General features: G+C 38.9%; 1 protein-coding gene across 2 annotated transcripts in view; it reads right to left on the reverse strand.

Annotated features, from left to right (window-relative positions):
• The window catches only part of WDR36 (WD repeat domain 36), a 58,195-nt gene that overhangs the window by 15,814 nt on the left and 27,581 nt on the right, over window positions 1-14,800 (reverse strand). For both annotated transcript variants that reach the window (XM_074995235.1, XM_074995236.1), the window contains 5 exons: window positions 12,126-12,280; window positions 8,964-9,078; window positions 4,190-4,355; window positions 3,809-3,917; window positions 2,856-2,935 (listed from right to left, as the gene is read on the reverse strand). In XM_074995235.1, coding sequence (XP_074851336.1) covers window positions 2,856-2,935; window positions 3,809-3,917; window positions 4,190-4,355; window positions 8,964-9,078; window positions 12,126-12,280 — 625 coding nt within the window. The remainder of the gene's footprint in view (window positions 1-2,855; window positions 2,936-3,808; window positions 3,918-4,189; window positions 4,356-8,963; window positions 9,079-12,125; window positions 12,281-14,800) is intronic.

The raw sequence follows: 14,800 nt of genomic DNA on the forward strand, positions 1-14,800 counted from the left end.
TGGCCGCTGGCCATGAATGCTCTGCAGGGTCTCAAGGACCCATCAGCTGATGTGGAGGGTGTTCTGGTGGGAGCTAGTTCTGTGCCTGCTGCCTGCACACTCTCAGATACCTGCCTACGGGGTTCTGGGTTCCTGTGTCTTTAAATGTGGCTGGATGTACGGCGTATAGAGCCCTGCTCGTGCTGGCAGGGGTGTCTCTGCACACCAGCTGGCTGGCACCAGGGAGGAGCCCACTTTTGAAAGAGCAACTCAAGAAGCTTCTACACGTGTTCTCTTTCAAAACGGCCTTTTGAAATGAGGCACTCAATGAAATGGGAATACAATAGGGATTTCGGAATGAGCGCCTTAGTACTTTGAAATTACACATTTTGTGCACAGATTCTCCATGGAGTCTCCCAAAATATCCCCTCCTTTCAAAAGTAAGTGCTAGTATAGATGCAGCCACTCTTTGTTTTTGAGTTCTCATCTTGTTTTCACTTCTCCCTGTTCCTACCAATGGACTGCCACTGATTGCCAGATTGCACCATCTTCCATGGCATAAAACACTGTATGGCAAGAAACTCATTGCTAAGCAAGGAATCTGAAATGATCATTTCAAAGAGCGTTTCTTTATATGCAACGACAATTTGACATATACTCCGTACTCTATATGGTGTGGGAAAGATAAAGCTTAGTAAAGGAATCGATGTTGCAGTAAACAAATTCTTTTACTGTAGGGTTCCTGGTTCATTCATTGAGTGTGAAGGGAGTGAAATGGGTCTGAAGGAAGATAAAGGATATTTTAGTGGTTAAGGCAGATGAATTATACTGGAAGAACAAGGTTCCTTCCCTGGCTCTGAAACACTCCCTTTGTGATGCTATGCGAGTCATTCAAAACAAAGTTTTTATAGGTGGCCACTGTTTCTCCTTTTTCTGAATTCCCAAACAGACACACATTTGGTCCAATTTTTAGAAGTGCAGAAGGTCACAACTCAAGACTTCAGTGGGAGATGTAGATGCTCAGGAGAAAGTGTATGTATCTATACATAGCAGATGAGTGACTAAAATAGAAAAAGATTCCACAGGACAGGAAGAGGGAAAAATATAATGCCAATGTACAGAAAGGAGAATAAGGACAACCTGAGGAATGACAAACTAGTCATCTGAACTTCAGTACCCCCTGAAAAATAAAGTAGCAAATAATCAAGCAGTCAGTTTGCAGACACCTAGAAGATGCTACTGTGATAAGTAGCAATCAATATAAATTTATCAAGAACAACTCGTGCCAACCCAGTCCTCTGACAGGGTACTGAGGCTTGTGGATTGGGGTTGGGGAAACAATAGAAGTAGTATGTCTTTTACTTTATTAAGACGCCTGATACCTTAGACCCACAGAGCTGGAAAAGAACTCAAAAGGTCTCACATATCTACCACCTCACATACCCGTTTCATAAACTAGGGAAATACAACCTAGATGGAACTACTACAAGGGGAGTAGTTATGAAGGGCTCAGAATGAAGATGGAAGGGCATACCGAGCTGAACCCAGCAAGGACTGGTCCTGGTCTGGTTCTGTTCAGTATCTTCATAAATGATTTAGAAAACGACACTGAGTGCACACTTAATTTGTGGATGACATCACTCTTGGAAGGATTTCAAGAGAAACTTACATATGGTTATATCAATTCTATTTTCCTGTCTGGTATAGCTTTTACACAAACTACACTTTTTAAGTTGCCTGCAAAAGCTACATAAATAATTACACATAAGTGATCACAGAAGGATCATCCATTTCTTATAACATTTAAGGAGACAATTTAAACTTCCTTCAGATTACGACAGAATTTATACACAATGTGATCAGTGTTCACTCAAAACAGATGTACCATAACTTTTAAAAGGTAAGATTTCATTTGATTAAAAAACACAAATGTTTAAGTAGAGTTTCAAAGTGAGCAAGTCTTTTTAACTGTGTAAAGTTGCTCACATCTAAATTCTTCCATTTACTAATTCCTAAGCAAACTAAAAGCAAGTAAGATTTGCTGCTGAACTGTTCCTCTAAGTTCCTAGCAAGATACATTCTATCTGAAAATAGATAATTTGTCATGTACTTAGTCTCATTCTGTAACAAGAATTTTGTGAGTTATTTTGTCATGTATCAATCTACAATACATATTATAAACATAATGGCATCTATGCACTACAATGACAGATGCAAATATTAGATAAGATCATAAAACTATCATCCATTTCAAGGCAAGTGCAGTGACTGTCTTAGATGGCTCTTATACTTTATGATACAATTTTCAAGTAATTTCTTTAATAAACCGAAAACAGTAAGAATCTATAATAGTTCTGAGGAAAAAAGATATAAATGTTATTCATCCACTATCTTTTGGTCTCTTTAGCCTGAGGCCTGACCTTCAATAATCTATTGACTTTTCTTTCCATAATACAAATTACACCATATGCTTTAAATGAAACTGTCATAAAGTATTAACATAAGCTTATCTGGTTTCATTATTAAAAGTAAAATTTACTTTCTGCTTTTTCAACTGTACATGTGGTTGAAAGTAAAATGCCGAGTCTTATTATTCGCAATTTCAATGTCAGGCTTCCAGCACCGTCTGTACTATAAGTTTCTGCTATAAATTCCCATTTACAAGAGCTTCATAAAATGGCTATAAAAATTACAAATACCAGACTACACTAGTCAATTTCAAATACTAATGTTCGGCAAATAACTTTAAGATTTGTGGGAAATTACCAATGTGACAAGTGGGGTATTGTGTGTGTGTGTGGGGGGGGGGGGTGTTTAATTAACGGAATTTCATGTACAAGTAATAGTTGTCTGCTACAGTATTTGAATTGACTTACCATCCAGACGGGAGATCCCAAGTCCTAATGGTGCAATCCATTGATGCAGTTATTAGCCAACGGCCATCAGGACTAAAAGTCTACAAAAATTATATATATGTAAATGAGTATTTTAGAACTTCCACATCCTGCTTTAGTTCATAAGATTGCATTGATCATTTTATTCCAGTCCTAAACAGACATTTATCCATAGAAATTGGTTCACAGGCCAAAGAAGGAAGTTTGTAGCACTGACGTACATTTGTGGGTCCTCACTGTTGAGCAGACAGATGGATATTTACCACAAAAAGCAAAAGGAAAATACTTAAGATGTCAACTGCAGAGATATAACTCATTTCTTTGTATTTGGAAGAAATTAGAAGTTGAATACTAATCCTGACAACATTTTAAAAACTAAATATTGAAGTTTACATCAGCAAGTCGCTCTTATGTGACAGATGTTTAAAACTGCTGTTTATATTTTTAGTTTGCAGGGAATCTCTTGTGACAATATAAACTTTCAGGAGATGGACAGCTTCACAGTTACTGCCATCAATAATGCCTGACCTCAAATATCTGTTATGTCAATTCTAAATTTTCTTTTTATTAAGAACAAAAAATAAGGTTTCAGACATTTGTTTTTTTAAGCCATCTGTCCTTTGGTAAGAAAATTACAATAAAATTCCAACTCTATACTGGTAAGCTAAAATTGATATATTAACTAATTGAACACTGATTATTTTAATCAGCAAGCTACTATTTTAATCAGCAAGCTACATTAATTCCTAGGAGGACGGTGGCACTTTCTAAAAGTTTAACCCTGAATTTGTTGGCTTTTGCAGCTGAACACAAGAGGGGATCCAACTTAAACACACATTTTATCTGTACATATAGACTACAAATCTACACCCTCAAACTGAATTAACTTTTGCTGAAGATGAGCATACACATTGGTATAATATATATATAGTCACCATGTCATTAATCTGGCTGTGGTGTCCTGAGAACTTCCTAATGAACCTCCTTGTTTCTACATCCAAAATGCTAATCCCAAAGTCATCTGAGGCAATTCCAAGAATACCACTAGAAAGAATTAGTAATACATAGTTAATATCCAGAGATAAAACAGACAAGCATACCCAAATATTACCCCACAAAATCTTATGTTCTACTGAAATTTCCTGTTTCCAAGTTATTTCTTCTGCAATACAGAAAACTTGTTGCAGGACTAACAGTCATTTCTAACAGTGTTTTAGCAAAAGAAAGCCATTTTTATTATGACCTTTAATTAGAAGTTTTGACATCAAGAATATAACAAAAACAAAGTTATAGTTGAAATAGTTTTAGCTTCTCACCTGTCTCTGTGAAGCAGCATTGAACTTGGAGAAGATGAAAGACTGACAGAGTAAACTAGGTCCATGGTCTTGAACTTCCAGAATTTAATTAATCCTTCACTTCCAGTTGTGATTGTCAACTGGTTTAATCCATCTACTGCTACCCCTCTAATGGCACCATCATGAGCTTTAATCCAAAAGAAAGAAGTTAAATTACATTTGAGAACTTTACCTCTATCCCAGTTATCCAAGTAGAAAAAAAAATCCACAGAACACTAGAAATGGAAGAGACCTCAAGAGGTCAAGTCCAGTCCCCTGCACTCATGACAGGACCAAGCACTATCCAGACCATCCCTGACAGATGTTTGCCTAAAATGCTCTTAAAAATTTCCAGTAATGGATATTCCACAGTATTCCTAGGCAATGCATTCCAGTGCTTAACCACCCTAAGAGTTAAGAAGTTTTCCCACACATCCAACCTTCTCCTCCCTTGCTACAATTTAAGCCCAGTGCTTCTCCTATCATCAGAGGTTAAGGAGAATGATTTTTCTCCTTCCTCTTTGTAACACTCTTTTAGGTATGTTAAAGCTGTCATGTCCTCTCTCAGTCTTCTGTTTTCCAGACTAAACAAACCCAACTACTTCAATCTTCTGTCACTAGGTCATATTTTTTAAACCTTTAGTTATTTTTGTTGCTCTTCGCTGTACTTTTTCCAATTTGTCCACATCTGTCATGAAACGTGGTGCTCAAAACTGGACACAATACTCCAATTGAGGCCTATTTAGCTCAGAGAAGAGCAGAAGAATTACTTCTCGTATCTGACTTACAAAGATCTGCAGGTGAGGGAAGAGCCTTGAGGGGAAAGGCAGGACAAAGCAGGTAACTGCTCCAAAGCCTGGCACTCTTGCCACCTCCACAGTAGCATGCAATATGCCTGTTAGATATACCCCAGAATGATGATTTTTTAAACCGTGTTGCACTGGTGACTCATATTTAACTTGTGTTCCATCACAATCCCTAGAACCCTTTCTGCACTGCTCTTTCCAAGGCAGTCATTTCCCATTTTGCGTGTTTATTGGATTCTTCCTACTTAAATGGAGGATTGTGCATTTGCCCTCACTGAATTTCAGCCTATTTACTGCAGACCATTTCTTCAGTGTGTCTAGATGATTTTGAATTAAAATCCTGTCCTCCAAAGCACATGCAACCCCTGCCAGCTTGGTACACCCTCAAAATTTGTCTACAGCCCCACATGGATACAAACTGGAATCCATATCTGCACCTAAAAAAATTATCGGTGGCTATCTGCATCCACATTTGCAGATGCAGATATCCATGGATATAAAGCAGATATCTGCAAATGTGCAGGGTTCTAGACACAAAGATTTGTATCTGCATACACATCTGCAAAAGTGAGCCTCGAACAGCTGCATCAATATCTGTGGATACAGATACTTGTGGATGTAATGCAGATATCTGCACATTGTCAGGGCTCTACCTATGCCATTGATGAAACTACTGAACAGAACTGGTCCTAAACAGATTCCTGAGGTACCCCACTCATTATATCCTTCCAGCAAGACTCTGAACATTGATAAATACTCTCTGGGAAAGGTTATCCAATCAGTTCTGCATTTATCTTAAAGTAGCTTCATCTAGGTTCTGTTTCCCTAGCTTCTTATTCAGGGTATATCTGCACTACGGGGAAGATCAACCCTGCTGCAGTAAATCTGGAGTTCGATTTAGCGCACTCAATCAAACTTTCAGGGCACCTGCGTTGGCACTCCTGCTCTCCATTAATAGTAAGGGAAGTCTACAGGAGACAGTGCGGAAGACTGAGTTAAGGTATGTTGCTGACTCTAGCTACACAATTAATGTCGCTGAAATTCATCATCCCCATCAACAACAATCATGGACTCAGTGCTCACTGGCATCCACTGCCTCCCTCACTATTTCGTTCCATCTTTCCCTGTCCAGTGAGGAGTGCCTTAGTTTCTGTAGACTAGCTCTGCACCTATCTACTATATCACCTACCCATTCTCCGCAGCATCTGCCTCTCCTATTTGAGCTGTCCATTATGTTGAATACCAGGGTCTTGACTTTTTGTTTGTCATTCATTCTACAGATAACCCTGAATAGCTGTAGCTTCTGTTGTGCAACCTTCTGCAGTAGGCTCTCTTTCAGCTGTATCTTCCTTTATAATTCCTCGGTGACCCTCTGCATCCACCCTATTCTCAGGAACTTTTGATAACAGCTCCTCTCAAATGCCAATATTCTTCTCTTTGAATCTTTCATTATTACCAATGTCTCACGCCCATACAACATGCTGCTGAATACACACATTTTCAAGACACTCAAATTCATTCCCAAGATAATTGCTTTGTTTTTCCAGATCTTACCCATCACCTTCAAACTCGCTCTTGCTTTCGCTATTCTAGTCGCTATTTTCTTCTTACAGTCTAGATCATACATCATGTTGCTCACCGGATACATGAATTTCTCTACCTTCTCTAGTTCGATCCCGTCTACACTGATCTTCCTTCCTATTTCCTTATCTTCAAATACTATTGTCTTCATTTCAGCAATGTTCATAATTAGTTTGTAACTCTTCTCTTCCTCATTTAGTATCTGCACCATTCTTGCCAGCTTCTCTTCATCCTCCTCAATACCTACATCACCCGCAAACCTCAAGTTGTTAATTCTCATCCCATGCACAGATATCCCTTCTACCTCTTCCTTGATCTTGCCCATTGCTCTCTGTAGGAGTGTGATGAAGATACTCAGAGATATTGGAGCTCTGTCTTGTACCTCTACTTGTTCTAAACCAACTTCCCAATGCTCCGCACATTCTCACTGCTGCCTCTGCATTGTTGTTATCCTTCAAGCACCACATCAGTCTGCTATCCACTCTGTACAACTCCAACACTGCCCAAGTCACTCTCATTTATACTGTTAAATACCTTCTAAAAATCAACAAAGCAATTGTAGATGTTCTTGTTCTTTCATTGAGCTTTCTCCACTACCAATCTTAGTGCTAATATCTGCTATATGGTACTTTTCTTTCCTGAATCCTGCTTGCTCATCCCCTAGACTTTCTTCTACCTGTGATCTCAGTCCCTCTGTCAGGATCCTCATCAGCACCTTGCCTAGATGACTCATTAGGGCAATTGTTCTGTAGTTCTTCCACTACAGTGCACTTCCTTTCTTGTGTATTGTCACTAGTACAGACCTTGTCCATTCCTTTGGTGCCTTCCCTTCTTTCCACCCTATATTACATGGTCAGTATATTTTCTGAATCATATTTTCTCCATTATATTTGATCATCTCTCCTGTGGTCTGATCATTTCCAGGGCTCTTATTGTTCTTTAGTCGTTTCACTGATCCTCTACCTTCCTCCTTCACGCTGTCTCACTCTTGATGCTCGGCAAGTCCAACTCTGTTTTGTACAGAATGGTGGAATATCTCTGCCACTGCTGTACAACCTGGAATTGGCATACTTTAATTTGACCTTCTTTTGTAGTGTAGACCTGCCCTGAGAAGGTCATGCAGAACTGTATCAAATGCCTTCCTTAAGTCTAGATATATCATATCTACTGATTCCCTCTGATTCACAAGGCTTGTTATCTAGTCAGAGAAATCTACCACATTGGTTTGAAACCATCTGTTCATGACAATACAGGCTGACCATATTTATCACCTTGTTATCTTCCAGATATTTGCAAATGGATTCCTTAATTATTTGTGGTACAGAAGTTAAGTGGTTAGGTCTGTAAATCCCTGAGTTGCCCTTATTTCTCTTTTTATAGCTATGTACCATATTTGCCCTTTTCCCATTCTCTGGAATCCCTTTTGTAGTCCATGACTTTTCAGAGATGACAGCTAATGGTTCAGATGTCTCCTCAGTCAGCTTCGTGAATATTCTAGGATGTATTTCATCAGGCCCTGGTGACTTGAAAACCTAACTTGTCTAAGTAATTTTTAACTTGTTCTTTCACCATCTACCTTCTGACTCTATCCCATTTTCACTGGCATTCACTATGTTAGGCATCCAATCACCACAAACCTTCTTAGTGAAAACCGAAATAAAGAATCACCAAGCACCTCTGCCATTTCCATATTTTCTGTTATATTTTCCCCTGTTTATTTACTAGTGGGTCTAACCAATCCACGGTCTCACTTCAAATGTATTTGCAGAATGTCTTCTTGTTAACCTGTATGTTTCTAACTAGTTTCAGCTCATTTTGTGCCTTGGTCTTTTTAATTTTGCCCTACATATTATTTTTTGTTCATAAATTTTTGTGATTAGACCTACTCTCCAGTTCTGTATTTGAATCAGAGGTCAGTTGTGAAATGAGAGAGCAACAGAGGTAAAGTCCCAGCTTCACAAGAGGTCAATTCAACTGCAAACCCAAAAAAGGGTTGGTATTCCTACATTCTCTCTGGTGCAGGGAGCATTCTGACATGTAAGAATTTTGTTTTCAATTAATGAAGTACAGCATAGCAGATCCAGAAGGATTTGTTGTGTATGGACATAAGCCTAGTCAAAGTCAGAATTTTATACCTAACAACTCTTGATAACCAACAAATTTGTGTCACTTAAAAGTAAATAGCTGCCAGCTCCACAGCTATCCACAGTAATGGGAGTACTGTCCCCACCCAGACAGAATAAAATACAACTCCTCACAGCTAACCGTGCTTAAATTGCAAAAATCCTGCATTCCACCCAAAAAACTACCATTAAAGTATTACAATCTGCTCTTATTTTGTTACAGTGAAATTAAACAAAAAACGTCACCTTTTTCTTTGCCATAATGTCCTCTGTGAATGCCAGACTGCATGTTGTATACATCTACCTGGCCTGTTGAAAGCCCAATGACAGCAAAGTTTCCACATGTAGTAATATCAACTGCCTTTGAAGGAATTAAAAAAAATGAGAAAAGACCTTAACACAGCTTATCAGCAAAGACAGAAATATATTTAATTGTAGCTGTAGATGTGCTTGTCTAAGAAAAGCAGTTACAAAGCATTTCATATTGGGAAAGGAAAATCTTCAAAATCTCTAGATTACAATTTTCTTGTGGGTTTACATTAACAAACCAACATTCACCTTCCCGCTCACATAGAAGAGAAAGCTATATTTGTTTTCTTAAGGAAAGCTATGATAAAAGTGAGCACATGTCCGAAGGAGTAAACAACGAAGATAATAGTTAGGGGCCCACCAAAGTCACAGTCCATTGTGGCCAATGTCACAACCATAGGATTTAAAAATTGGCACATTTAACATCTTCAGGTGTTTAAACCTGACATTTTATAGTGTTATAATATAACTGTGGAGTCCCAATCCTAAAGGAGATTAAGGAGTGGGGGAGGGGTGGCATGGGAGTGTCACAAACTCAATGTAGGAGAGTCATGGAATGGCCACTCTCTCTTTCGTGCTGCATTAGAGCTAGACTACAGAGGCAGAAACTGCAGAACTTCCCACAGCTGCAGGAGGTTGCAAGAGGTAGGGGCAGGTCTGGTCCTCACCTCCCAAGGCCAGAGCAGTTTGCAGGGAAGGGAGAGATCCTGTCCCACCCTTGTCCACTAGGAGCTAGGAAGTAACCTTTGCTGAGGCATTACTTGGAACAAAGGAGATATCAGAGTTCACCAAAAAGAGCTTATTCGTGATATGTGATGTATTTTCACAGTTGTCAAATATCAGAGGGGTAGCTGTGCTAGTCTGTATCCTCAAAAATGAGACACCCTGTGGCACCTTGTAGACTAACAGATATTTTGGAGCATAAACTTTCATGGGAAAAGACCCGCTTCGTCACATGCAATGGAGCGGGGATTCCAGAGGAGGAGGGTGGCCTCTGGAATCTCCACTACATTGCATCTAACGAAGTGGGTCTTTGCCCATGAAAGCTTATGTTCCAAAATATCTGTTAGTCTAAAAGATGCCACAGGATGTCTCGTTTTTTCACAGCTGTGAAATTGGTAGGGCCCTAATGATAGTACACAAACAAACAAGTCAGCAACATTCTCATAGCCATCTCATGAGGTTTAGAACTAATTATTGGTCACATGCAGCCTGTTTCCTGATATCATTGTAATACAAAAACCAAGATGTATATGGTTAGCCCTCCACTACACAAAAGAACCTGCTAGGGGAGTTAACTTCGAAGTCTGCTGCCAGCATATTCTGGTGCTAAAAATGGAATAACAGCATCCGAAAACAATCTGCTAGGATGCATGCATGCTTAGAGGAGATGAGTTTACATCTTAAATCTTTCAACCCAGAACTAAAAAGCAAGGGACATCATAAAGAGGGGTCTGGATACACTCCAGCCTAATAGATAAATCCACAGTATTTGGAACTGAGCTCACTTCTCTCCACCAAATCCACAGAGTTAGCTACCTATTTTCCTATAATGGGACAATCTGTAAATTCCCTGAGGCACCACAGATTATTTCCTTCAATATATACAAAGAATTCTCTAGTCTGAACTCCCCATGTCTAAAGAAGACTAGTCTAGCTGCTCAGCAATACACTGACTTATTCCATTGGACAAGATTTCCCACTCATTTATACTAAGCACTGTATATTTTGGTTGATATTCTTGCTGATAGAACTATTATATGCATTTATTGCAAATCCCCATCAATTCCTATTACCAGATGGAAAAGAGTTGGCCATGGGCAGAGAAAATGATATTGCATAATAGAAAACAACACAGAAAATCCTATGCTGGAACACGTGGGAGCTGCCAAAGTAGTAGACACAAAAGGAAGTGAGAAGGGCAGCCCACTTCTACTTGCAGCCACATCTTTGGGCACATCTTCGCTTACCTGCAGATGGACCCAGTCAAGGTCGAAATCCCGGGGTTTGATTTTGTGCGCCTAGTAGGGAGGCACAAAATCGAACTATCTGGGGTCAACAGTCCACTCCTATACTCCTCATTCTTGAGAGGACGAAGGGAGGCCAACGTGAGTTTCTCCTGTCAATCTCCCTCTATGAGGATGGCCAGATAAGTCAATCACAGATACATTGATTCCAGCCATGCAATTGTTATAGCTAGAATTGCATATTTAGGATTGACTTTAAGGTCTAGTGTAGACCTGCCCTCTTTTCCCCTCCTCTGAGGACACCATATGGGGCAGAAACTTCCCCAACTCCGATACACTCAGAAAAGAGAGCACCAAGAAGGGCTCCCCTATCCAGATACAGTAGATGGCCCCAGCTGCCTAACCAGCACTCTGAGGGTTCCACTTGAATTTCACAGGCAACCATTAATTTTTCTCCCTCGTGTGCATGCATTAGGATTAATACTATCTTGTTTTTATTATGGGAGTCTGATTTATTCAACACACTGACTGGATATCAAAGAAGAACAACTAAGGCTGCATGTGCAATCTTAAATCTGCCATTTCCCCAAATTTTAAGTTCTTGGCTTTGCAACCCTAACATTCTTTTTATGTACTTTCTTGTATGCCACTTAGAAATATACTTATCATTTTCAAAAACATTTATCTTGAGAAAATATTGCTTAAACATACTCTCACAAAATCATCATGAAAGTTAGCCAGCTTAGGCACAAAACTGTCTCCCCCGAACAAAGATACACACTACATAAAAGTCTAGGGAGAAACTATGTATCTTCAATTACCCAGCCTTATAAAATCAAAATTGTTTTTTCTTTGGTATTTCCCCCATGGATTTCTGATTCAGGAGACAAACAATTTCAGATAACTTATAGTTTCAAAATAAATAATATTCAAACAGTCAGCATTCCCTTTACTCACTTTTCAAAAATTCTTAATGTCAACTTTGCTAATGTGTAAAATTTTGCAATGCTTATTTAGACCTTTACCACGTGCTTCTTGGTTTTAAATATTCAGATTCTGTGCTGTTAGTTAGAAAATTAGTACCTTTGCTACAATACTGAAGAAACAAGATTATCCCAAAACTAAAACTTACTGTTGCATATACATCAAGAGGCTTGTTTTTGCTGAATGCTTCTGGTTTCAGTTTATGGGCTCCCATGGAAGATTTCTGGTAGTTCCAGGTTGTACAGGTTATATACCCTTGATGGCAAGCAATGATTCCATCCCAGTCATTCTGCCGTGCTATCTCTGTAACAAAATTCAAATTGCTTATTCTAGAAACTAACATTCTTAAGAGAGCCTGGCATCATGATTTATAACATCAGTTCCAAAAGCCATTATATAACAAAGCCCTTGTAATTTGTATTTTTATTGACTAGTTAAAAGGTTACGATTAAAAAAAAAGCTGAAGTAAACACTGCTAAAACTAATAAATGGGAGATTTTAATAAACCTGAACCACGTAAGGAAGCTACATTCTCACCACTAGACTATGAATTGCCACAATCTAGATGTGTAACCATTCTGTATGCCAGGGTGGATGCATTTATAAAGTTGCAAAATATTTAGAACTCATTTATTAAACTGTAACAGGGTGGCAGGCATAGGTCTGCTGATTAACCCTCTGTCATACCAGCTCCCATTTAGGGGAATGAATTATCAGGGGTTGGACGTAATCTGGTCCAAACTGGAGAAACAAAGACAGCTGCTGTCAAATTAGCTTGGAACTGTATAAAATCCTCAGGGAAAGGAAACCTAGGGAGGAGCAGAAAGAAGGGGAAGTCAGGAAGGTAGCTTCTCCCTCCTGTAGAAGGTGAAGGACCAATTGTACATCGTGAAATAGTGATGGGGACAAGCCTGAGAATAATGTAGACCAGTGGTCCAGGGAATCAGAATGACTCTGTAGATCTAACAGAGGCAGAAGCCAAAGGGGCTACGTGCTATGTAAACAAAGTAACTATCTGTTGTATTTAATAAACCAAACTGATTATTTTTGACCCCAACATCCTTCAAGATTTTAGAACTAGATTTCAACCTCTCAATGCTAGTTTTTATCCACATCTTTGAAGACAAACAAAAGAAAAACAACCAAAGGTTTTCTACTTTTTTAAGCTCCCAGCTGGTTTCTTAAATTTGAATTAACTACTGACCTGAACTAGTTGAATAAACTGAAATGAAGAAAATAATCTCATTTCATCTGCAGACAAATATAAAAACTGGTTTAGCACTTAGCAGGTGACTTCCACTAGTGCAGTATTTTCAATTTATTTAAAACTTAGTAGAAAATGTGCTGCTTTTTATTGTTTTGAGTTCATGCTAAATAATTAAAAGACTGTAAGAAGTTAAGCCTTAATACAGGTTATCAATGTCAATTTAATATTAAATGTATATTTAAAAAAGCCACGTATTTAAACAAAAATTTGAATTTGTATTTTTAAAAAGATTTTATCTGTTCTGCACTACCTTTTTACTAGGTTTAACTGAAGTGGGAGGGAGAGGAGATTTCATGCTTCTGAAAACTGTAAGTTACAAGCCCTGGAGACTAAAATCATTTAGTTAACCAAAAAGAAACAAACAAACAAACAAAAAAAAACCCCACAACATAAAGCAATAGCACCACCTTTCCAGCACTGATGTATCCATGCGTCTCCTCAACCCTGAATTGGAGAAAGTACCTCTGGTAGTAACTATAAGTCCCCACACCTCAACAATCACTAAAATCTATGAGACTACCAAACGACCACATTAATGCCAACTGTTGTGGTCCTTAGTGTGACATGGATATTTGTTCACTGGGAAATGGAACACGTGTATCACCTTACTTCCATGTTCTCTAAGAGTGAGACAGTAAATTTTTGTTCCTGTCAAACTGGACTAAACATGTACAGGAAAACAGGACGTGCAAATTTCTATCATACATTCCCCTCTCATTTTTTCCATCCATGGGTAGCATACATTTTGTTATGTGCACCAAGGCACCTGCAGATCTGTACCACCAATAGACATACATTCTGCCAGCTGTCCGTGCTCTGCTAATCAGCTGGGCAGCGTCTGAATTGCTCCTGGGCAGCCACCTAAATGCTCAGCTTACAGGGAAGACTGCCCTCTCCCCTCACTCCCCCAAATGTAATAAAATAATGCTTTTTTATTTTTAATTTATTTTTATTTAAATTTAATTTAAATTTAAATTCATTTAATTCAAAAATCATTTTTAATTTAACCAGCAATTTATTTTAAAAAATCTATTAATCGTTGGAGGCTAACATTTTCATTTTTGCTAATCAACAAGGTAAGGGTGCATTGCCTGTGGGCATCTCACCCCTATAGCATCTGAAAAACAAGATGTGAAAATTACCAACTCAGACCAAAGCCCCACTGCAAAAGATGCTGGAGAAACACCAAGTATGAGGCCATCACCAACCCAAGGACCTTGTAACTGTTCCCTAATACATATATGCTAGGTGTAGCATACAGTACATTAAAAGGAGTTATGTGCATGGTGTTAATATGCATTATATGTATGGATGATAAGAAGTCATATTAACTGAACGTATTATGCTGTAGCCAGACAGAATCCCCCTGCTCTACTCCATCTTACCCCTCTTAGGTGCCTCAGAGCACAAAAGGGAACAGAACAGTCTTTGATGCCTGGGAGCACAGATGTGCTAATCTCAAGCACAGTCTTTGATGCCTCAGAGCACAGACATGCTGCCTCATCATGACCCTGGACAACGGAAGAACACAGGTAAGAGGGCTAACAGGCCAGCCA

The sequence above is a fragment of the Carettochelys insculpta genome, chromosome 5, assembly GCF_033958435.1.
Source record: "Carettochelys insculpta isolate YL-2023 chromosome 5, ASM3395843v1, whole genome shotgun sequence".
Taxonomy (NCBI): domain Eukaryota; kingdom Metazoa; phylum Chordata; order Testudines; family Carettochelyidae; genus Carettochelys; species Carettochelys insculpta.